Below are 23254 nucleotides of genomic sequence, written 5' to 3'. Positions count from 1 at the left end.
ATCGTCAGGACACCTGATGCCCTGTGGTCTATATGGGACCCCCACATCAGGGGCAGGGCCAAAGAGTTCATTACCGGACCTAGTCTCTGATGCAGTAAGTGCCTGAGCATGCTCAGTAGCATGAAATACAGTCTCTGAAAAAAGACTATCATCTTTAGCATGGTGTCTAGGCACAAAACAGGACTTAGACCCGGCACGGAATGCAAGTACCTGTGCAAAGAGGCTTTTCGCACTAAGTGTGGGAGCATGCTCTGTATCCCGAAATGAAGACTTAGCCTTAGCAATGGCACAGTCAGGCAGAGCATACTCACTAGGCGAAACACTGTAGTTAGGCTGCGGCTGGGGTAAATCGGCACACGCATGCGCACTAGCTGCCTCTCCACACTTAGACGTGGAGGAGAAAGTAGCCAGCTGGACAACCCAAGGCACAGCCCTAAATGGCAGCTGACGCCTGGGCGCAAATGAAACCGCAGCAGGCTTCAGGTTACAGGTTTTGTAACAACAAATACCATCCAAAAGAACAGGTGTACTTCTTCCCATGGATAATCTGATATGATCCTTTTTTTCACGGACACAACCATCGCTAACAAATGTAGATGAGGCCAAAACAGCAGCTGCTTCAATGGATCTCAAGTGCTCCATAAAGTGGCCTCTCCTCCACCCCAATTTCAAGATCCCAAATACTCCATTCCTCTGTGGTGTCAATCCAATCGCACTTGCTTCCTAACAGCTCTCAAGTTTCCACCAGCCCTGCTGAGTATGGGGTAACAGAGATGGTTGAGTTTGCATAGCTGTTCAGTCGCACTATAGCCTGGGAATCAGAGGTCTGCTCCAAAGCTGCAATGAGTACAGACAAGGAAGTTATTATTATTTTTATTATTATTGATTTATAGAGCACCATTGATTCCATGGTGCTGTACATGAGAAGGGGGTTACATACAGAATACATATACAAGTAACTATAGACAGACTGGTACAGAGGGAAGAGGGCCCTGCCCTTGCGGGATTACATTCTAAAGGATTTTTGGGAGGAGACAGTAGGAGTGGTTTAGGTTGAGCGTCAAGTACGTATGGTGGTGGTGTCATTGAAGGTTATAGTCATTTCTGAACAGATGAGTTTTCAGATTCAGTTTGAAGCTTGTGGGTGTAGCAGATAATCTGACGTGTTGAGGTAGGGAGTTCCATGAGACAGGGGAAATGATCTGCGCAGATGGCCAGAAGCTTTGTGAGTGGGATCCAGGCCCTGATGAAGAAGGTGCTGAGCCTAATCTACACCCTCATTTCCAAAAAGTAAATCCTCCTGGTGGAGACAATGGGGAACATGATGAGGAGCACAGATACCTGATTGGAATGACAACTTTACTATTCGGTCAGGGCAGGAAGAGGTTGTCTCGGAGGACTCAGGACGAGGGGAATGAAAACACACAGGGTTATTGATGAGGTTGGAGACCACACTTACTGTCAAACCAAAGTCAGCCAGTCGATGAGGTCAGCAGAGGAGGTGGAGGAGGATGCTACTGACGACGAGGTTACGTTGCGTCTTCCTGGCCAGAGACAAAGTACTGGAAGCACGTCAACAACTGAATCCTGGACCACAACTTTGACTCTGAGCAGAAGTCGTGTTGGCTATGCAGGTCGCATGGGCTGTAAGCCTTGCCTAGCCTGTGAATTTTTGGACATCGCAAAGGATCACCCAAGTCATGGAATCTGTAAGATTTGTCAACAATCTGTAAGTAGAAGGCAAAAACTCACACCTTTGAGTAGTTCCTCCATGAAGTGTCACATGGATATGAATTGATAGCGTGAAGGTGTATTGCTCAGCTTTAGCCACTGTCAATGCAACATGCTAATTTGCCATTGCATGCATTGTTGCAGACTACACACAAGGGGCTGCTGTTATTTTGGATCTGCCTTTGTTTGGTCACTATAGCAATATCAAATTGCTCTTCGGGTGTGGACTTGGAGATGCTGTCTATGAACAGAAGGAAAAGCTAAAGGTGTGTGTTACAGCAAGGAGCCACCGCGGAAACACTTCGTTCAATTGTGAGGGGAGTCATGTTGTACTTTGATGATGAGCCCGTAATGCCAGTGAGCAGCATACTGTGCCACAGACCAACATTCTTACAGTGCTGTCTATACTGTTTACCGTGAGAGGAGCGTAAAGTCTGTATTTCTGGCAACTGGACATCAGAGTACCCGGGTACGGTAGGTTGTGCCCAGACAATAATGCGGGCACGCAACACTTTGTTTTATTAGCAAAACACATATCTGTTCTGGGTAGGCCGACTATTTATAGACAATATGACTTGCTGCCTCTGCACTGTCAAATTGTCACATACAGTTTAAATCATAGAGGGACAGCAACACATGTTTGCATTGACTGTTGCTTTTCAAGATTTCCATGACTGTGTTGCAGAGCTGTGTGGTTTGCATTCACACTGTTATCATCTGCATTATCTGTGAGGCTTCAGCTAACAAGGGTATTCAGGGGGGGTAATGTGTTTTGACTATGTTTAGGTAGATAACTTGGAGGCTCTTGTGATGCGACACTGGTAAGTCGTGTTCAAACACACACACACACACACACACAAACACACAATTATTGCTACGCAGAGGGATTAGCAGGTAGTAGGCAACAGAAAAGATTGTTCTATTATTTAAATTGTATGCATAGTTCTTATTGTTTGTTTTGGTAAAGTTAAACAATCATTTATCAACCCAACTGCCTAGAGTCCTTTTCCTGTTGCCTGGTTTTGCTGCATACTGGGGAGCCCACCCTGTACACGACTTAAAATGAAGCATAAGTCGCAATGTGAATTTCACTGTGCTACAATGCGGCCTAGCGTGCCTGTGCAACCACCGCCTGCCCCATCAAGTGCATCTGCGTGCTTTTCATCCTCTGTGACTGTGGGGACAGCAGTCACACATGGTTTTTCACACTGAACTTCCACCCCTTTACCCGCAACAGGGAGTGTAATTGGCAGGTCATCACTTGTTTTGGAAGTGGAAACAGAAGGTATTGTTGAGCTGTCAGACATCGAGAGAACCAACATTGGATGCAGGCTACATTATATCCACGCCTGCACCTTCATCACAGATTGGCTGGACTACCTGCAGTTAATAATTGCATTCCAGAAATGGAAAGGAGTGTAGAGTGCACATGTGTTGTACCTTGCTTGGCAGCAAAGGAACACTAACTTAGTATTCCAGACAATTTTAGGATGGCAGAAAAAGAGTCAGCTCTTTGGGCAAATTAAATAGCGTGGCAAAAGTGGACAGATGGGTACAGTGGCCGTGTTCTGTGGGTACCAGGACAGTAAAGGAAGCCTCACTTTCTATCCCTCCTAATGATCAAATGCAGCAAGGAATTCCCTGAGTTTGCTATAAAATTAGCATAGCTAAATGTGCATGAGGGTAGAATGCAGAGGTGCTTGAGATTGCTTGGCACCAGTGGCACAATAAAGGAGTCCAACAGCCAGTTCTATGATGCCACTAAATGGCAGTATTTTTTGCTATCATTATAGCTTATTAAAAACAGAGCAGGAGGGTGTCCTGCACAGGTGCTGCACATAGATTTGCACCAGTGGGGCACTAATGGAGTACAACAGCCACTTCTTGTATGCCACTAAGTTTATTCAATTTTTGGTATTATAATGTCTTAGTAAGTAACAATGAGTTTGAGTGTGCAATGCAGGCAGACGTGCTGCAAATATCTTTCCACTAGTGGGACTAGACAAAAGTCCAATAGCCACGTTTAGGATGCCACTAGGTACACTGGGTGTTTGCTAGTATAATGGCTTAGTTATAATGAGTTGGAGTGTGCAATGCAGGCAGACGTGCTGCAAATATCTTTGCACTAGTGGGACTAGACAAAAGTCCAATAGCCACGTTTAGGATGCCACTATGTACACTGAGTGTTTGCTAGTATAATGGCTTAGTTATGAGTTGGAGTGTGCAATGCAGGCAGAGGTGCTGCAAATGTCTTTGCACTAGTGGGACTAGACAAAAGTCCAATAGCCACGTTTAGGATGCCACTAGGTACACTGAGTGTTTGCTAGTATAATGGCTTAGTTATGAGTTGGAGTGTGCAATGCAGGCAGACGTGCTGCAAATGTCTTTGCACTAGTGGGACTAGACAAAAGTCCAATAGCCACGTTTAGGATGCCACTAGGTACACTGAGTGTTTGCTAGTATAATGGCTTAGTTATGAGTTGGAGTGTGCAATGCAGGCAGACGTGCTGCAAATATCTTTGCACTAGTGTGACTAGACAAAAGTCCAATAGCCACGTTTAGGATGCCACTAGGTACACTGAGTGTTTGCTAGTATAATGGCTTAGTTATGGCTTAGTTATAATGAGTTGGAGTGTGCAATGCAGGCAGACGTGCTGCAAAAATCTTTGCACTAGTGTGACTAGACAAAAGTCCAATAGCCACGTTTAGGATGCCACTAGGTACACTGAGTGTTTGCTAGTATAATGGCTTAGTTATAATGAGTTGGAGTGTGCAATGCAGGCAGACGTGCTGCAAATGTCTTTGCACTAGTGGGACTAGACAAAAGTCCAATAGCCACGTTTAGGATGCCACTAGGTACACTGAGTGTTTGCTAGTATAATGGCTTAGTTATGAGTTTGAGTGTGCAATGCAGGCAGACGTGCTGCAAATGTCTTTGCACTAGTGGGACTAGACAAAAGTCCAATAGCCACGTTTAGGATGCCACTAGGTACACTGAGTGTTTGCTAGTATAATGGCTTAGTTATGAGTTGGAGTGTGCAATGCAGGCAGACGTGCTGCAAATATCTTTGCACTAGTGGGACTAGACAAAAGTCCAATAGCCACGTTTAGGATGCCACTAGGTACACTGAGTGTTTGCTAGTATAATGGCTTAGTTATAATGAGTTGGAGTGTGCAATGCAGGCAGACGTGCTGCAATATCTTTGCACTAGTGGGACTAGACAAAAGTCCAATAGCCACGTTTAGGATGCCACTAGGTACACTGAGTGTTTGCTAGTATAATGGCTTAGTTATGAGTTGGAGTGTGCAATGCAGGCAGAGGTGCTGCAAATATCTTTGCACTAGTGGGACTAGACAAAAGTCCAATAGCCACGTTTAGGATGCCACTAGGTACACTGAGTGTTTGCTAGTATAATGGCTTAGTTATGAGTTGGAGTGTGCAATGCAGGCAGACGTGCTGCAAATATCTTTGCACTAGTGGGACTAGACAAAAGTCCAATAGCCACGTTTAGGATGCCACTAGGTACACTGAGTGTTTGCTAGTATAATGGCTTAGTTATAATGAGTTGGAGTGTGCAATGCAGGCAGACGTGCTGCAATATCTTTGCACTAGTGGGACTAGACAAAAGTCCAATAGCCACGTTTAGGATGCCACTAGGTACACTGAGTGTTTGCTAGTATAATGGCTTAGTTATGAGTTGGAGTGTGCAATGCAGGCAGAGGTGCTGCAAATATCTTTGCACTAGTGGGACTAGACAAAAGTCCAATAGCCACGTTTAGGATGCCACTAGGTACACTGAGTGTTTGCTAGTATAATGGCTTAGTTATAATGAGTTGGAGTGTGCAGAGGACAGGAGGGTACAGTGCCAGGATTGTGGGGCTCTGGGTAGAGGAATGGAAGCCTGCCTTTCTATTCCCTCCTAATGGGGAAATGCAGCGACGAAATCCCTGACCTTAGCTACACAGGCGCTGTCTCTGTTTTCAGGACCTGTCACCTATGGCTCTGACCCTGCCGGTACGAGCCCTTAAAAGGACTTATAGAAAGTGCTCTCCCTAAGCTGTCCAGCGCTGTGTATGGAGCGCATACAGCAGTATCGGCGATAGGACAAAGGACGGAGATGCGCCAGTGATGTCTGACACCAAGGACGCAGAAGAGATAATGGCGTCCTGGAGGAAAATGTCCGGTTTCATAATGCAGGGACATGTGACATGGACATCCTATCACACATGCCATTGCTTCTCTGGCTAAAAGTCCACTTAGCTGTGTGTGTGTCTGGGATTGGCTGACATGCTGGCCCGCCCCACAAGACGCGCGCGCTTAGGGAAGGAAGACAAGGAAAAAAAAAAAAAATGGCGATCGCCATTATACAAACAGCAGTGATCTGAAGGCGCTGTTCACGCACACTATACACTGAAATGTCATAATAGTGTGAGTCACAGAGTGACTTACACTATTACAGCGGAAAGCCAGCTAGGAATTAGCTGTTTTTTTGCTGCTAGAACCATTATCGAACGTTTCTAGAACTATCGAGCTTTTGCAAAAAGCTCGAGTTCTAGTTCGATCTAGAACAGGCCCCAAAATCACTCGAGCCTAGAACTGGAGAACCTCGAACCTAGAACCGCGCTCAACTCTACCCAGGACCCCAGCGTTGCAAGACTGCAGTACTACCCACTGGGTCACTACAAGACTGCAGTGCTACCCACTGAGCCACCGTACCGCCTAATTAATTAGATTGATTCCCAAGTTAAAGGTCTTTGGTTCGAAATGAGGAGCAGCCATGAAGAAGATTACCCAAGAAAAGAGGAACAGGTCATCGAAATTGGTCTCTCCATCAAGAAAATTGACAAACTGCAACATATGAGGCCATGACAGCTGGAAGAATAAAAAATGAAGTCCGTCCATTCATTCAAAAACTAAGAGGTGGATGCCCAGGCAAAATATCAGACTCAACAAGTTGGACCATCACAAGGTCTGTCAGTTCTGGCGCGACAAATGCGGCATTGGAGTCGGCTCATATGGTTCATAATAGTGAGATCACAGACATCCATGCGAACAAAGTGCAACGCACGGCACACAAGTCTGGTATGGTGGCCCGTAAAAAAGTGAAGAAGACTCAACTTCAATATCATCATAAGAAGTGTCGGCTCGAGTTTGCAAAAAAGGAAAAGTGGACAGTAGAATTGGGTGATTTGGAGTGATGAGACAAAAGTCAATAGATGGCTCTGATGGATGCAAATGGATCTGCAAAGGAAAAATTGGCTAAGATTGAGAAATTGAAGGAACTGTCAAGTTCGGTGGACAAAATCTGATGATATGGGGTGTTTCACAACTAAAGGCATTGGATATTTAGCCTGGATTGATGGTGGAGTCAATATTGAGCTATATGTAAGTTTCCTACATGACGTGTTACTTCATACACTATTATGGGTATGAAAAGGATGATACAGTGTTCCAACAGGACATTGACCATAAGTTGAGATTGGTGAAGAAATGATTCAATGACAATGAAGTAGAGGTGCTGGATTGTCCCCACAGTCCCCAGACCTCAACCCAATCAAACAATTGTAGGAAGAGTTGAAGAAAAAGCAGTATACATCCCTAAGAGAGCCGACCAGTATCCACCAACATTGGGAACGTTTAGAAGAGACCTGGGATCAGATTTCAGTTGAGACATGCTTGATTCTGATCGAAAGCATGCCCTGAAGAATTCAGGAAGTGTTGAAAACCAAAGACGGATTTACAAAATACTAACAAAATAAAAAAAAAATAATTTATTTTTTTTTGGAGCAAAACAGTAAAGGCTGCTTTACATGCAGCGACATCGCTAGCGATGTTGCCCGTGAAAGCACCCGCCCCTGTCGTTTGTGCGTCACGGGAAAATCGCTGCCTGTGGCGCACAACATCGCTAGGACGCGTAACACATACTTAACTTCCTAGCGACGTCACTGTGCGCGGGGAACAACCTCTTTTTTAAGGGGGAGGTTCGTGCGGCGTCACAGCGATGTTACACAGCGGCCCACCAATAGAAGCGGAGGGGCGGAGACCAGCCACATTAACGACATGCCCACCTTGTTGCCGGGGGACACAGGTACGGTATTGTTCGTCGTTCCTGGGGTGTTACACGTAGCGATGTGTTCTGCCTCAGGAACGACGAACAACCTGCGTCCAGCACCAGCAACGTTTTTTTGAAAATGAACGACGTGTCAACAATCAACGATAAGGTGAGTATTTTTGATCGTTAACACTCGCTCATAGGTGTCACACGCAATGACGTTGCTAACGATGCCGGATGTGCGTAACGAATTCCGTGACCCCGACGACATATCGTTAGAGATATCGTTGCGTGTAAAGCCCCCTTAACAATGTAGTAACATGACAGGGATCTGCATAACTAATCATATGCTAAATATTTGCAAGTCAAATTTATGTATGAGATAGCCAAGATGATTATGTATAAAAAAAAAAGAGTAGTCTCACACTCAAAGCTGTAATGGATGATGAGATATGGAGCATGAAAGTCAAAAGTTCAAAACATTGTTACCCTTTTGCTTGTCAGTGTACAATTCAATACACATGCTTTATAATACATTTCCAGCACTTAACTCTATCTTATCCAACATATAGCACTGCTATTCACTATGCATCATACCTTATGTTGGTATACACAGGACACATCACAGTTCACATTATATTACCTTCACAATAATGTATGACATTATATTACATAAGCCCATTGAGGTTGGCACGGGATGCACTTTGAATAAAATGTCCAGGTTGCTTTATTTGCACTCTATAAAGCACGCCGCCAATACAGAAAATAAATAACCTTTCAATGCAGGAAAAACAGAATATATATTCTAAACCACGGCGCTTTAGTACATTCAGTATGTCCAGTACATAAGTTCCAGACCAGAGACTCCTCACAGGAGGCCTTCTTACCTCCACACACTGCCTATGTGTTAAACAAATAGACGCCAATTTAAAAACATGAGACACACCCATGGGTGGGAGTACGTAGAAAGACAGATCTGCCCGTCTCTCCAGCTATCTGTAAACCTCTTCAATTCCCTAATAAGACTTGTGGCACTAAAACTACCAAACAAGACATCCAGGTTTACATCCCCTCTGTGATACATACCCACTGCCATGTTACAATGCTTACTAAAATTCATTTAATAATTCATGGAAAAGCCTGTATTGGTGATGACAGTTTCAAGACACCTCCTGTATGGAGAAATTAGTGGCATGCATTGCTCAGGTGTGATTTTGGGCCATTCTTCCACACAAACACTCTTCAAATCCTGAAAGTCCCGTGGGTTCCTTCTATGAACTTTGAGCTTTAGTTTCTTCCATACATTTTCTAGTAGATTCAGGTCTGGTGATCGGCTCGGCCATTCTAGCAGCTTTATTTTCTTTCTGTGAAACCAATTGAGAGTTTCCTTGGCCGTGTGTTTGGGATTATTGTCTTGCTAAATGTCCTAACTCTTTTGATCATCATCCTTGTAGATGGCAGCAGAGTTTTCACAAGAATGTCTCTGTACATTTGTCCCTTCATCCTTCCTTCAATCATATGAAGCTTGCCTGTGACGTATGCTGAAAAACAGCCCCACACCTTGATGTTCCCACCTCCAAACTTAAATGTTGGTGTTTTTGGGATGATATGCAGTGGCCTTTTGGTCTCTAAATGTGGTGTGAATTATGGCATCCAAAGAGTTCAATTTTGGTCTCACATTATATTCTCCCTGTATTTGACAGGTTTGTCTAAATGTTGTTGAGCACACTTTACACACTCTTGAACATGCTTTATGTTCAGCAATGACATCTTGTATGGTGAGTGTGCACACAGGTCATAGAGGGGGGGTGCATTATTTATTGTGGTTTTTTTTAAACAATTATACCTGTTGAATCCAGGTTTTTCTGTAACTCTCCACAGGTGGTTCTTGTCTCTTGGACAACTCTTCTCTTAATAGTTTTCACTCCTCTGTCTGAAATCTTGTGGGGAGCACCTTGTTGTGGCCAACTTATGGTGAAAAGGTATTATTTTCACTTCCATATTATGGTGACAACATTACTTACTAGTCTTCAGTAGTTTAGACATTCTTCTGTACCCAAAGTTATCAGTAAGTTTTGCCACAATAAGGTTGTGAAAGTCCTGAGACAGCTCACTGGTTTTACCCAACATGAGGTGTTTCTTGTGTGACACCTTGGTAATGAAAAACCTTTTTTATAAGCAATTAGTTAAACTCAATTATATTATTTTTCACTGTCAGGATTGCTTTATAGTTACCGATATATTTCAGCTGGTGTCATAACTTTTCATGGCTTTTTACACCTCTCTTTCTTTATCTGTTCAATACTTTTTCCCTGTGTCAATTCTCATTATTACACATAACTTAATTTTTGGACATCTATGGTTTGATTTCTTTGCCTGTGTGGATTGGATGGGTTGTTACCAACATCTGGTGAGAAATCCATGTCAATAACACCTTTAGAAACATATTTACTTAGAAGATTGGTGACGTGTTTAATACTTATTCCACCCGCTGTATATTTTTTCTTAGCTTTTTATTTTATTCTAGTTGTCTAATAATAGAATTGACAATACAAAACTATAAATAAAATACATTTTCCTATTGATCTTTACCTTGGTGATTGCAGTAAACACCTTTTCCAGAATGGCATTGTGCTGAGCTTTCTGTGGTCCGCTGGCTTGAATTTTAAGAGCCAAAGCGCACGGTTTTGCTATAAACCTAGGAGAAATAAAAGACAAAACTCTTAATTATTGCATTCAATTATATTGGGGGTTAATATTATTTACACAATATATATCTGAATATTATACTTCCACATCATCCAGATATACAAAATGTGAGATTAAGGCATTCTCTAGAAGAAAAAACAAACAACATATTTATATCTAAGGGGTAAGGTTTCTCCTTGTGGAGAGTGAGGACTGGAGTAGTATGAGGAAACTTAAATGTCTTGCATGCTCCTTTGTGAAATTAAATATGTAAATTGCCTGTTTAGAGATGAAAAGGAGTTGAGATCCTAGTCTTAGGCGGGCTTTGCACATTGCGACATCGCAAGCCGATGCTGCGATGTCGCTCGCGATAGTCCCCGCCCCTGTCGCAGGTACGATATCTTGTGATAGCTGGCATAGCGATAATTATCGCTACGCCAGCTTCACATGCACTCACCTGCCCTGCGACCGTCGCTCTGGCCGGCAACCTGCCTCCATCCTAAGCGGGCGGGTCGTGCGGCGTCACAGCGATGTCACACGTTAGGCGGCCAATGGCGGTGGAGGGGCGGAGATGAGCAGGATGTAAACATCCCGCCCACCTCCTTCCTTCCGTATAGCCGCTGGCGGCAGTTAAGGAGATGTTCCTCGTTCCTGCGGCTTCATACACAGCGATGTTTGCTGCAGGAACGAGGAACAACATCGTACCTGTCGCTGCACCGGCATTATGGAAATGTCGGAGCCTGCACCGATGATACGATAATGACACTTTTGCGCTCGTTCATCGTATCATCTAGGATTTACACACTACGACATCGCAGGTGACGCCGGATGTGCGTCACTTTCGATTTGACCCCACCGACATCGCACCAGCGATGTCGTAGTGTGCAAAGTCGCCCTTAGCCTCTTACCTGGCCAAATCAGATCTCATACTTTGCACTGATGAGGGGCAAAACCGCAAAACACAATGTAGGCAAATTCAAATTTTGAACAAAGAGGAGGGAAGAAAAAATGGCACCAAAATTGTATGCAAAAAGTGTTAAATTTTATTCACATAAAATATATGAGGATGCAACATTTGTCATAAGAATAAATAGTACAATATCAAATAGAACAGAAAATAGAAAAAATGAGGAAACCTGGGGATGAGGAATGCAGGTGTGGATAAAACACAAAAAGGGGGGATGATGTAAAGTCCTACCCGTTGCCGTAACGGAACCCTGGGGGGGTGGTGTATCACTGAAGTGTATGAGTCCAAAAAATGGACCCCAGCCCCCCAAGGTAGTAAATAACCCAGATGACCCTCCACAGAGGATGTATAGTCAAAGATTGAAGTACATGACCAAAAAACAGGTAGACAAAGTAATTAGAAGAAGTATAAAGAGATAGTATCCACCAGAGTAGTCGTGAGGCAATAGAGAGGAGGCTGAAGCGTTGTGTGTAATGAATGATTATAGTCGTGAAGCCGAGAGGTGCCCAATAGCACATAAACGGCTAATAAAAAATACACACACACAATCAGGTCCTTTATGCCCGGACTAGTCGTGGAGCTGGAGAGGAAGGAGAATACACACACACAATCAGGTCCTTTATGCCCGGACTAGTCGTAGAGCTGGAGAGGAAGAAAAGAAAAATGTGAAAAGTCCCGTTAAAGGACACAAAAAGAGGGCAGATATAAACAGTTAGAAGGGTGTGCAGCCCAGCTCAAGAAGTGGACTAGTCGTGTGGCAGAGAGAGGAAGCAAGTAGGTACAAGAAAGGAAGTAGTCGTGAAGCCGAGAGGTGCAGTACAGCACAATGACGGCCAAGGTAAAACAAGGAGGGAGAGGAAAAGCAAGTCTCTGGACCCACAGTAGTTATGTGAGTCAAAGGGGAGTGAAAACAGAGGAAAAGTGAGAAGAACAAAGACTACCTGTACAAGTGGAAGGAGGTGGCGGCAGGAGGACGGTCCCAACAGCTGTTTCGCCTGAACGCTTTTACAAGGGAAGTGGAAAATAGAGTGGGGCTGACCGCTATATACAGGGGCAGCACAGTTGTTTTCAATCAAGTAAAGATGGTGTCCGGAAAATGCGCATGCGCCGGAAGTCGAGGCCAGCGGGCGGAGCGAGCCGAGACCGCCGGAGGTAGTGCGCATGCGCGGGAGAACGGACGTCTCCATGACTCCCACGCATGCGCACAAGTTGCGAGTTGGATCCGACCGAGAGGAATGCTCTGCAGGATCTCCAAGACCTTCTGGACGAGCAGAACCCCAATACTGGTAGGTCTCCTGACTTTCTCAAACCCAGGTCGACGAGGTTCCCCCCCTTGTCCCTCTGCCCAGCAATTGACATCTTCACTAGGCTTGTAACCGAAGATTTTAAACAACTTTCTACTGTACGCCGCTATGATAACCTTACTCACCATCAAAGATTGGCCATTAAACGGTTACAGCTGTGTGATGATGTCGTTGTTAAGGCGGCGGACAAGGGGGGCAACATCGTCGTCTGGCCTGTTGATAAATATGAGAAAGAGGCCTACCGACAACTTCGCGATAAATCCACTTATGCACGTCTCCCATGTAGTCCAATGACCTCCTTCTCCCTGGAGCTTAGGAAAATACTTTCTAAGGCCCACGACCGGACACCATCTTTACTTGATTGAAAACAACTGTGCTGCCCCTGTATATAGCGGTCAGCCCCACTCTATTTTCCACTTCCCTTGCAAAAGCGTTCAGGCGAAACAGCTGTTGGGACCGTCCTCCTGCCGCCACCTCCTTCCACTTGTACAGGTAGTCTTTGTTCTTCTCACTTTTCCTCTGTTTTCACTCCCCTTTGACTCACATAACTACTGTGGGTCCAGAGACTTGCTTTTCCTCTCCCTCCTTGTTTTACCTTGGCCGTCATTGTGCTGTACTGCACCTCTCGGCTTCACGACTACTTCCTTTCTTGTACCTACTTGCTTCCTCTCTCTGCCACACGACTAGTCCACTTCTTGAGCTGGGCTGCACACCCTTCTAACTGTTTATATCTGCCCTCTTTTTGTGTCCTTTAACGGGACTTTTCACATTTTTCTTTTCTTCCTCTCCAGCTCTACGACTAGTCCGGGCATAAAGGACCTGATTGTGTGTGTGTATTCTCCTTCCTCTCCAGCTCCACGACTAGTCCGGGCATAAAGGACCTGATTGTGTGTGTGTATTTTTTATTAGCCGTTTATGTGCTATTGGGCACCTCTCGGCTTCACGACTATAATCATTCATTACACACAACGCTTCAGCCTCCTCTCTATTGCCTCACGACTACTCTGGTGGATACTATCTCTTTATACTTCTTCTAATTACTTTGTCTACCTGTTTTTTGGTCATGTACTTCAATCTTTGACTATACATCCTCTGTGGAGGGTCATCTGGGTTATTTACTACCTTGGGGGGCTGGGGTCCATTTTTTGGACTCATACACTTCAGTGATACACCACCCCCCCAGGGTTCCGTTACGGCAACGGGTAGGACTTTACATCATCCCCCCTTTTTGTGTTTTATCCACACCTGCATTCCTCATCCCCAGGTTTCCTCATTTTTTCTATTTTCTGTTCTATTTGATATTGTACTATTTATTCTTATGACAAATGTTGCATCCTCATATATTTTATGTGAATAAAATTTAACACTTTTTGCATACAATTTTGGTGCCATTTTTTCTTCCCTCCTCTTTGTTCAAAATGCTCTTTGAAGTAGGCACCCCCCCCTGTGGGAACTCCAGGTTATGTTTCCCCCAGTGATTATTGAATTAAGCCATGTATATGTTGTTTATAATTTGCTTCTTTTCTGTGTGTTTCACAGCTCCCTTTATGGCTAGCATGAATTTCCGGGCACGCGACCAGGCGTGGCTCACCCATTTGAATGAGGTCACAAAAGGATGCGGTAGCACAGCCCCCAATTCTAACACCATTGACGGGGGACCCCCTGAGGACCAGTCTCTGCGGACCCTCATGCACAAATACAAGGATCTCTACAAAAAAAGAACACGCATATGGTGGAACCGGGCTTTCCTCACAAAATATTTGGAGAGCGGTTGGATACCTCGCGGCCTGCGAGTTCAGGTTTTTCCCTCCTTCCCTGCACCAGAGGGGGACTTTAAGTCCACTTGGGAAGGTCATTTACATGCATGCTCTGTGAATCTCTTGGAACTTTTGTCCAAACAGAATACATCCACGCTTGACCATATGGAGAGCGAGCTCGAGACACTGGAGGCCTCTATCCAGAGCCTTTGTACTCCCGAGGCTTTGGCTAAATTTTATGATGAGGTGGGCCTGGATGCCCAGAAATGGGAGGAGGTCTGCGACTTTAAATCTAAAAAATTCCAGCGTGACGCCAATGATTACCATACAAATAATGTATATAGGTGGAGTCATCGTTTTTCAAGGGGCAGGAGTTCATCCAGGCAGAGTCGTCCCTCTAGGTCCCGATCCACCTCGCTGTTCTCAAGTTCTTCAGCTGATGAAATGCCTCCAGCTCCATCTGACAAGACACATCAATTACCGTACAATGGTGGTGTAACGACTCGCAGTCGAGGAAGGGAGCCACGAGTTCCACAGAAATCGGTGGCCGAGGCTAACACCTCCAAACATAAATTGCAGGTAATTAATTTGTCAACACGTGTCTTCTCAGATGTTGAGCTTGAGGTATTATCTATGGGTCTGAATTTCTGTCCCACGAATTCTTTTAATTTATTTTCAGCTTTGAAAGACACAAATCTCTTTGCTAGAAAAATCCTTTTTAAAAGGCTGTATTCTCGGAAACAATCACTCAGCGAGTTGGATCCGACCGAGAGGAATGCTCTGCAGGATCTCCAAGACCTTCTGGACGAGCAGAACCCCAATACTGGTAGGTCTCCTGACTTTCTCAAACCCAGGTCGACGAGGTTCCCCCCCTTGTCCCTCTGCCCAGCAATTGACATCTTCACTAGGCTTGTAACCGAAGATTTTAAACAACTTTCTACTGTACGCCGCTATGATAACCTTACTCACCATCAAAGATTGGCCATTAAACGGTTACAGCTGTGTGATGATGTCGTTGTTAAGGCGGCGGACAAGGGGGGCAACATCGTCGTCTGGCCTGTTGATAAATATGAGAAAGAGGCCTACCGACAACTTCGCGATAAATCCACTTATGCACGTCTCCCATGTAGTCCAATGACCTCCTTCTCCCTGGAGCTTAGGAAAATACTTTCTAAGGCCCACGACCGGGGAATTATTGACGAGAAGATGTTCGAGGGCCTGCTCACTGGCTGTCCTCGCGTTCCCACTTTTTACCTTTTACCCAAAATCCACAAAGATGCCCTCAACCCCCCAGGACGCCCCATAGTGTCAGGCATAGGAGGGGTTTGTGAACCCATTTGTAAGTTTATTGATTTTTATTTAAAACCTTTGGTTGAGTGTCTCCCCTCCTATGTCAAAGACACTACGGACGTCCTGCGGCATCTTGATGGCATCTTTGTGGATGATAGTATGCTCCTGGTCAGCGCCGACGTGGAGTCTCTCTACACCTGCATCGGACATAAGGACGGTCTGGAGGCTGCCCGCTTCTACCTCTCAACCTCCGGTCTTGATGGCACCTTGGTGGACCTTTTGCTCGAGTTGCTTGACTTTGCCCTGACCCATAATTTTTTTGTTTTTAAGGATGTATTCTATCTGCAGCAGCGGGGCACTGCGATGGGCGCGGCCTGCGCGCCGGCCTACGCCAACCTCTTCCTGGGTTTCTGGGAGAGGTTGGTGTTTGGCGACGGTTTTCCGCAGGCTAGCGCCCGTGTGCAGTGCTGGCTGCGTTATATTGATGATATTTTTATTTTGTGGCAGGGCACCGTCGAGCAACTCGAGTCTTTTATGTGTGGCCTTAACAGGAATTCCTTTAACATCAAGTTAACTTATAGGTATAGTCAGACAAACCTGGATTTTTTGGATATTGGAATTTCGGTGGATCCTCAGGGGGGCATTCAGACGGACGTTTTCCGCAAGGACACGTCCGTCAATGCCCTCCTTTTGGCATCCTCTGGCCACACTCCCTCCACCATACGTGCCATCCCGACCGGACAGTTTTTGAGGATGAAGCGGGTTTGCTCCACTATTTCCAACTTTGAATCCCAGTCGTCCGATCTCCGATGCAGGTTTAGGGAGCGGGGGTACAGCAACAGATGTATAAAAAGAGGTTACCTCCGCGCCAAAAACACCTCGAGGGACCAGTTGCTCTGTTACCGACCACGTCGGCCGACCATGGATACTCACATCAGGTTTATTGGTACTTATAACCATCAGTGGGACGCAATGAGGGGGATTCTCGATAGGCATTGGCCTGTCCTGCTCACGGACCCTACTTTGGCCGATGTCCTGCCTTCGAGACCCCTCATGACAGCCAGGAGGGCAAGGAACCTCGGGGATCTTCTCGTTAATAGCCATTACATCCCCCCCCGCCTCAATCCATTTGGCTCTGGTGGCCCGATCCGTGGTTGCTATCCATGTGGCCACTGCGTGGCATGCCCCAACATCTTACGGATTTCCTCCTTTGTTTGCTCCAAGGGGAAGAGAACCTACTCCATTGACGAACGTATCACGTGTGCTTCCACACACGTGGTATACTATGCGACCTGTCCGTGCTCCCTAATTTACATCGGTCTCACCTCACGCGAGTTGCGCGTGAGAGTTAGGGAGCACGTCAGGGATATAACTGCCGCTATTTCCGTGGAGGATGTTTCTCTTCTCAAAACCCTTCCCCGCCACTTCCGTAAATTTCACGGTTGTGACGCGAGGCTCCTGAGTGTACGTGGTATAGACATTATCCACGCGGGTATCCGGGGAGGCAATCTACGGAAGACTCTCGCCCAGCGGGAGTCGAAGTGGATTGTCTCCCTTGATACTTTGGTCCCCAACGGTCTCAATGAGACCGTTAGTTATTCTCCTTTTTTGTAGAGATCTCGCCCCTTTCATCTCCATTGGCAGTTGGTGCCTTTCTTTGGACCCTTTTTTATGGTCCTTTGGCCCCCTTACCGGTTCATATTTGGATATGGACCACTTTTTTGTGCTTCGGTCCGCATGCGGGACCCTTAGGGGGTACCACTTTATATGAACACAAAATGTTTTTACATTGTTTTTAATCTCTTGTTGGTTTGTATTTTTATTCATTTTGTTTCTTTCATCCCTGTGTTTGGTTCTTTCATATAGGTTTTAGGATTGTGGGGATATCCATTTCCTTTATTTCTTCTTTATTCCCCTTCCATTGGTGGACAACTTGGATGGCATGGATTGTCTGGATTGAAATATACCGGCATCTTATAACCATCAGTTCGCATACCCTGTTGATGTCCCGTCTCCTGATGCGTCCGTGCTGTCCATTTATTATGTCGTTCATTCCCCTATGTATTGTTCTGCATTATTCATTCCAAATGTCATTAATATTTTTGTTTTGTTACCCTCTCATTGTTCCACCCATACTTGGTGTCCCTGCGCATCTGCCGGTCTGTTGACTGCTGACGCGGCGTTGCCTGGCCGCGGCCGTCTTGTGCGCATGCGTGGGAGTCATGGAGACGTCCGTTCTCCCGCGCATGCGCACTACCTCCGGCGGTCTCGGCTCGCTCCGCCCGCTGGCCTCGACTTCCGGCGCATGCGCATTTTCCGGACACCATCTTTACTTGATTGAAAACAACTGTGCTGCCCCTGTATATAGCGGTCAGCCCCACTCTATTTTCCACTTCCCTTGTAAAAGCGTTCAGGCGAAACAGCTGTTGGGACCGTCCTCCTGCCGCCACCTCCTTCCACTTGTACAGGTAGTCTTTGTTCTTCTCACTTTTCCTCTGTTTTCACTCCCCTTTGACTCACATAACTACTGTGGGTCCAGAGACTTGCTTTTCCTCTCCCTCCTTGTTTTACCTTGGCTGTCATTGTGCTGTACTGCACCTCTCGGCTTCACGACTACTTCCTTTCTTGTACCTACTTGCTTCCTCTCTCTGCCACACGACTAGTCCACTTCTTGAGCTGGGCTGCACACCCTTCTAACTGTTTATATCTGCCCTCTTTTTGTGTCCTTTAACGGGACTTTTCACATTTTTCTTTTCTTCCTCTCCAGCTCTACGACTAGTCCGGGCATAAAGGACCTGATTGTGTGTGTGTATTCTCCTTCCTCTCCAGCTCCACGACTAGTCCGGGCATAAAGGACCTGATTGTGTGTGTGTATTTTTTATTAGCCGTTTATGTGCTATTGGGCACCTCTCGGCTTCACGACTATAATCATTCATTACACACAACGCTTCAGCCTCCTCTCTATTGCCTCACGACTACTCTGGTGGATACTATCTCTTTATACTTCTTCTAATTACTTTGTCTACCTGTTTTTTGGTCATGTACTTCAATCTTTGACTATACATCCTCTGTGGAGGGTCATCTGGGTTATTTACTACCTTGGGGGGCTGGGGTCCATTTTTTGGACTCATACACTTCAGTGATACACCACCCCCCCAGGGTTCCGTTACGGCAACGGGTAGGACTTTACATCATCCCCCCTTTTTGTGTTTTATCCACACCTGCATTCCTCATCCCCAGGTTTCCTCATTTTTTCTATTTTCTGTTCTATTTGATATTGTACTATTTATTCTTATGACAAATGTTGCATCCTCATATATTTTATGTGAATAAAATTTAACACTTTTTGCATACAATTTTGGTGCCATTTTTTCTTCCCTCCTCTTTGTTCAAAATGCTCTTTGAAGTAGGCACCCCCCCCTGTGGGAACTCCAGGTTATGTTTCCCCCAGTGATTATTGAATTAAGCCATGTATATGTTGTTTATAAAATTCAAATTTTGGTTTGGCTTATATCCTAAGTTATATGGCAAAGCACATCAAAGGGTTGATATAGACTTTTAGGATATCTATTTACAATAGATGGCACTAGAGTTCAAGTCTTCTACATCTCAGTTTGCATATTTAATTCCCCAGAGGAGCATGCAAGGCATTTAAGTCTCCTCATACTGGCATACCAGACCTGGTGTGTCACTCTCCAGAAGGAGAAACCTTACCTCTAAGATCCCAGTCTTCGCCTCTCAACTAGCCAAATGAGAGTTCTTACTTTGCACTGATGAAGGGCAATACTCTGAAACACCATGTCTACAAATTTAGATTCTGGTTTGGCTTATATCCTAAGTCATATGGCACAGCTCGTTAAAGGTTGATATTGACTTTTAGGATATCTATTCCCAATAGGTGTCACTAAAGTTGAAATTCTCCTCCTCTGAAGAGGTAATTTGCATATGTAATTTCCCAGAGGAGCATGCAAGGCGTTTAAGTCTCCTCACACTGGCATGCCAGATTTGGCATTTCACTCTCCAGAAGGAGAAACCTCATGCCTAAGATCCCAGTCTTAGCTTCTCACCTAGCCAAATGAGATTTATTACTTTGCACTGATGAGGGGCAATACACTAAAACAATTTGTCTACAAATTGAGATTCTGGTTTGGCTTATATCCTAAGTCATATGGCAAGGCTCGTTAAAGGGTCAATATTAACTTTAAGGACTAGAGTTCAAGTCCTCTTCCTTTCAGAAGAGGCAATTTTCATACATATTTATATAGCATTTTACATTTTTGTGTCGAGCCTATTGTATGTGCTGTTGAGCAGGTCACTTTGGTGAGATGGTAATTTTGGCAGTGTGACAAAGCTCCAATATGCCGCAATAGAAATTCAATGCACACAGTAATTATTGGAGAGATTCCTGCCAAAGAAACAGATCATATAACCATTATTAGTGCCAGTGGTGGGAGAGGCCGACATTGATCAGCTTCACCCAGCCAGAAGCAAACACTATGGAAAGCTTATTCACCCGCATTCAGGGAGCTGCCGTTAGACAGCATTTTCTCATGCAGAACAAATGGTTGATTAAGAAAAACACAGCTGTGAACTAATATACTATATATACAGTATATACACATATTTTTATATATATATATATATATATATATATATATATATATATATATATATATATATATATATATTTATATATATATATATATATATATATTTATTGTATATACACCTCTGGCAAAAATTGAAAGACCACTTCCAAATTTTCAATTTTTCAGATTTTTCTCTTTATAGATATTTTTGAGTAAAATGTAAAATTGTAAAATTGTTCTTTTATTCTATAAGCTACTGACAACATCTCCGAATTTCCAAGCAAAATCTTTATTTATTTTCTGAAAATAAGAAATGGTCAAAATAACAAAACAATGCATTGCTTTCAGACCTCAAATAATGCAAAGAAAACAAGTTCATAATCATTTAGAAACAACAATACTAATAATGTTTTACCTCAGGAAGAGTTCAGAAATCAATATTTTGTGGAATAACCATGAATTATAATCCCAGCTTTCATGCGTCTTGGCCGCTTTCCACCAGTCTTTCACTGCTTTTGGGTGACCTAATGCCACTCCTGGCGCAAAAAAAGTAAGCAGCTCTTCTTTGTTTGATAGCTTGTGACTATCCATCTTCTTCTTGATTACACTCCAGAGGTTTTCAATGGGGTTCAGGTCTGGAGATTGGGCTGGCCATGAAAGGGTTTTGATGTGATGTTCATCCACACATTGATTGACCTAGCTGTGTGGCATAGCGCATTGTCCTGCTGGAAAAAACAGTTCTCAGAGTAGAGGAACATTACCTGAGCAGAAGGAAGCAACTATTTTTCCAGGAGAACCTTGTATGCGGCTTGATTCATACGTCCTTCACAAAGATGCTTGTTGAATTTTCTTTACCTAATTTTCAGCTTTGCCCAACACTTGGTCGTCTAATGGTTACACAGAGACCTGGAGATGCAGAGAAGCCACAGTGTCTTGAACCCACTGTGAAATTTGGTGGAGGATCGGTGATGATCTGGGGATGCTTCGGCAAGGCTGGAATTGGGCAGCTTAATCTTTGCAAAGGACATATGAATCAAGCCTCATAAAAGGTTATCCTGGAAAAACAGTTGCTTCCTTCTGCTCAGGCAATGTTCCCCAACTCTGAGGACTGTTTTTTCCAGCAGAACAATGCGCCCTGCCACACAGCTAGGTCAAACAGTGTGTGGATGAAGGACCACCACATCAAAACCCTGTCATGGCCAGCCCAATCTCCAGACCTGAACCCCATTGAAAACCCCTGGAATGTAATCAAAGGAAGATGAAAAGTCACAAGCCATCAAACAAAGAAAACCTGCTTAAATTTATGTGCCAGGAGTGACATAAGGTCACCCAAAAGCAGTGTAAGACTGGTTGAGAGCAGCCAAGACGCATAAAAGCTGGGATTAAACATCATGGTTATTCCACTAAATATTGATCTCTGAATCTTCCTGAGTTAAACATTCTTAGTATTGTTGTTTCTAATGATTATGAACTTGTTTTCTTTGCATTATTTGAGGTGTGAAAGCACTGTGCATTGTTTTGTTATTTTGACCATTTCTCATTTTCAGAAAATTAATACAAAATTTATTGCTTGGAAATTCGGAGACGTCGTCAGTAGTTTATAGAATAAAAGAACAATTTACATTTTGCACAAAAATATAAAGAGAAAAATCAGAAAAACTGATCATTTGGAAGTGGTATATACTGTATATGCACAGAACTTCCATCCTTAAAACTGAATGGTAGACTTACGCAAAAAAAACAATTAGTAGAGCTCTTGGTGGAGAATGAAGTCAATTATTTATTATATTCATCAAGATAGAAAGAGTGTATTCTGCAGCACTTTACCGATGTAAACATCACTGTCTCCGTTGGAACTCATAATATACATTCCCTATCAGTATGTCTTTGGAGTATGGGAGAAAGCCGAAGAACCCAGAGGAAACCCACACAAATACGAGGAGAACATACTTTTCTATAAAATTGTTTTTATTGTGTACACGTGGCAAAATATAAAAAGACAAATATAAAAGTGGTACCACTGTAATCATACTGAACCAAAGACTAAGGTGGCCTTTGCACGTTGCGACATCGGTAACAATGTGTTACCGATGCTGCAGCGATAGTCCCGCCCCCGTCGCACGTGTGATATCTAGTGTAAGCTGCCGTAGCGATTATTATCGCTACGGCAGCTTCACACGCACATACCTGCCGTGCGACGTCCCTCTGGCCGGCGACCCGCCTCCTTCCTTAGGGGGGCGGGTCGTGCGGCGTCACAGCGACGTCACACGGCAGGAGGCCAATTGAAGCTGAGGGGCGGAGATGAGCAGGATGTAAACATCCCGCCCACCTCCATCCTTCTCATTGCAGCCGTGAGGCAGGTAAGGTGATGTTCCTTGCTCTTGCGGCTTCATACACAGCGATGTGTGCTGCCGCAGGAGCGAGGAACAACATCGTACCTGTCCCACCATCGGCATTTTGGAAATGTCGGAGGCTGCAGCGATGATACGATAACGACGCTTTTGCGCTCGTTCATCGTATCAAAAAGGTTTTACACGTTGCGATATCGACTGCGACGCCGGATGTGCATCACTTTCGATTTAACCCCATCGACATCACACGTGCAATGTCGCAACGTGCAAAGCCGCCCTAAAGCTGTCTTAGTAGTTTTACCACATGGTAAATTACATAAAGCAACATTTTTTGGGGTAAAAGGTAAAATGCTAATTTTTCCTTACACATTGCATTAACTCCTGTGGAGAACATGAAGGGTTAACAAAGTCCTTAAATGTGGTTTTGAGCACTCTGAAGGGTGAAGTTTTAAAAATGGTGTTATTTGGGGGTATTTTTTGCCATATAGGCCTCTCAAGGTCACTTGAACTTTGTTATGATCCCT

At 44.5% G+C, this 23254-nt stretch overlaps 1 protein-coding gene across 1 annotated transcript in view; it reads right to left on the bottom strand.

The window, feature by feature from the left end:
• The window catches only part of CERS6 (ceramide synthase 6), a 350340-nt gene that overhangs the window by 229459 nt on the left and 97627 nt on the right, over nt 1-23254 (bottom strand). Inside the window, exon 2 of the mRNA XM_075317290.1 lies at nt 10377-10482. Coding sequence (XP_075173405.1) covers nt 10377-10482 — 106 coding nt within the window. The remainder of the gene's footprint in view (nt 1-10376; nt 10483-23254) is intronic.

Source organism: Anomaloglossus baeobatrachus, chromosome 7 (assembly GCF_048569485.1).
Source record: "Anomaloglossus baeobatrachus isolate aAnoBae1 chromosome 7, aAnoBae1.hap1, whole genome shotgun sequence".
Classification (NCBI taxonomy): domain Eukaryota; kingdom Metazoa; phylum Chordata; class Amphibia; order Anura; family Aromobatidae; genus Anomaloglossus; species Anomaloglossus baeobatrachus.
The sequence above is the reverse complement of the archived record's forward strand: the minus strand, read 5'-3'. Positions and strand labels throughout refer to the sequence as shown.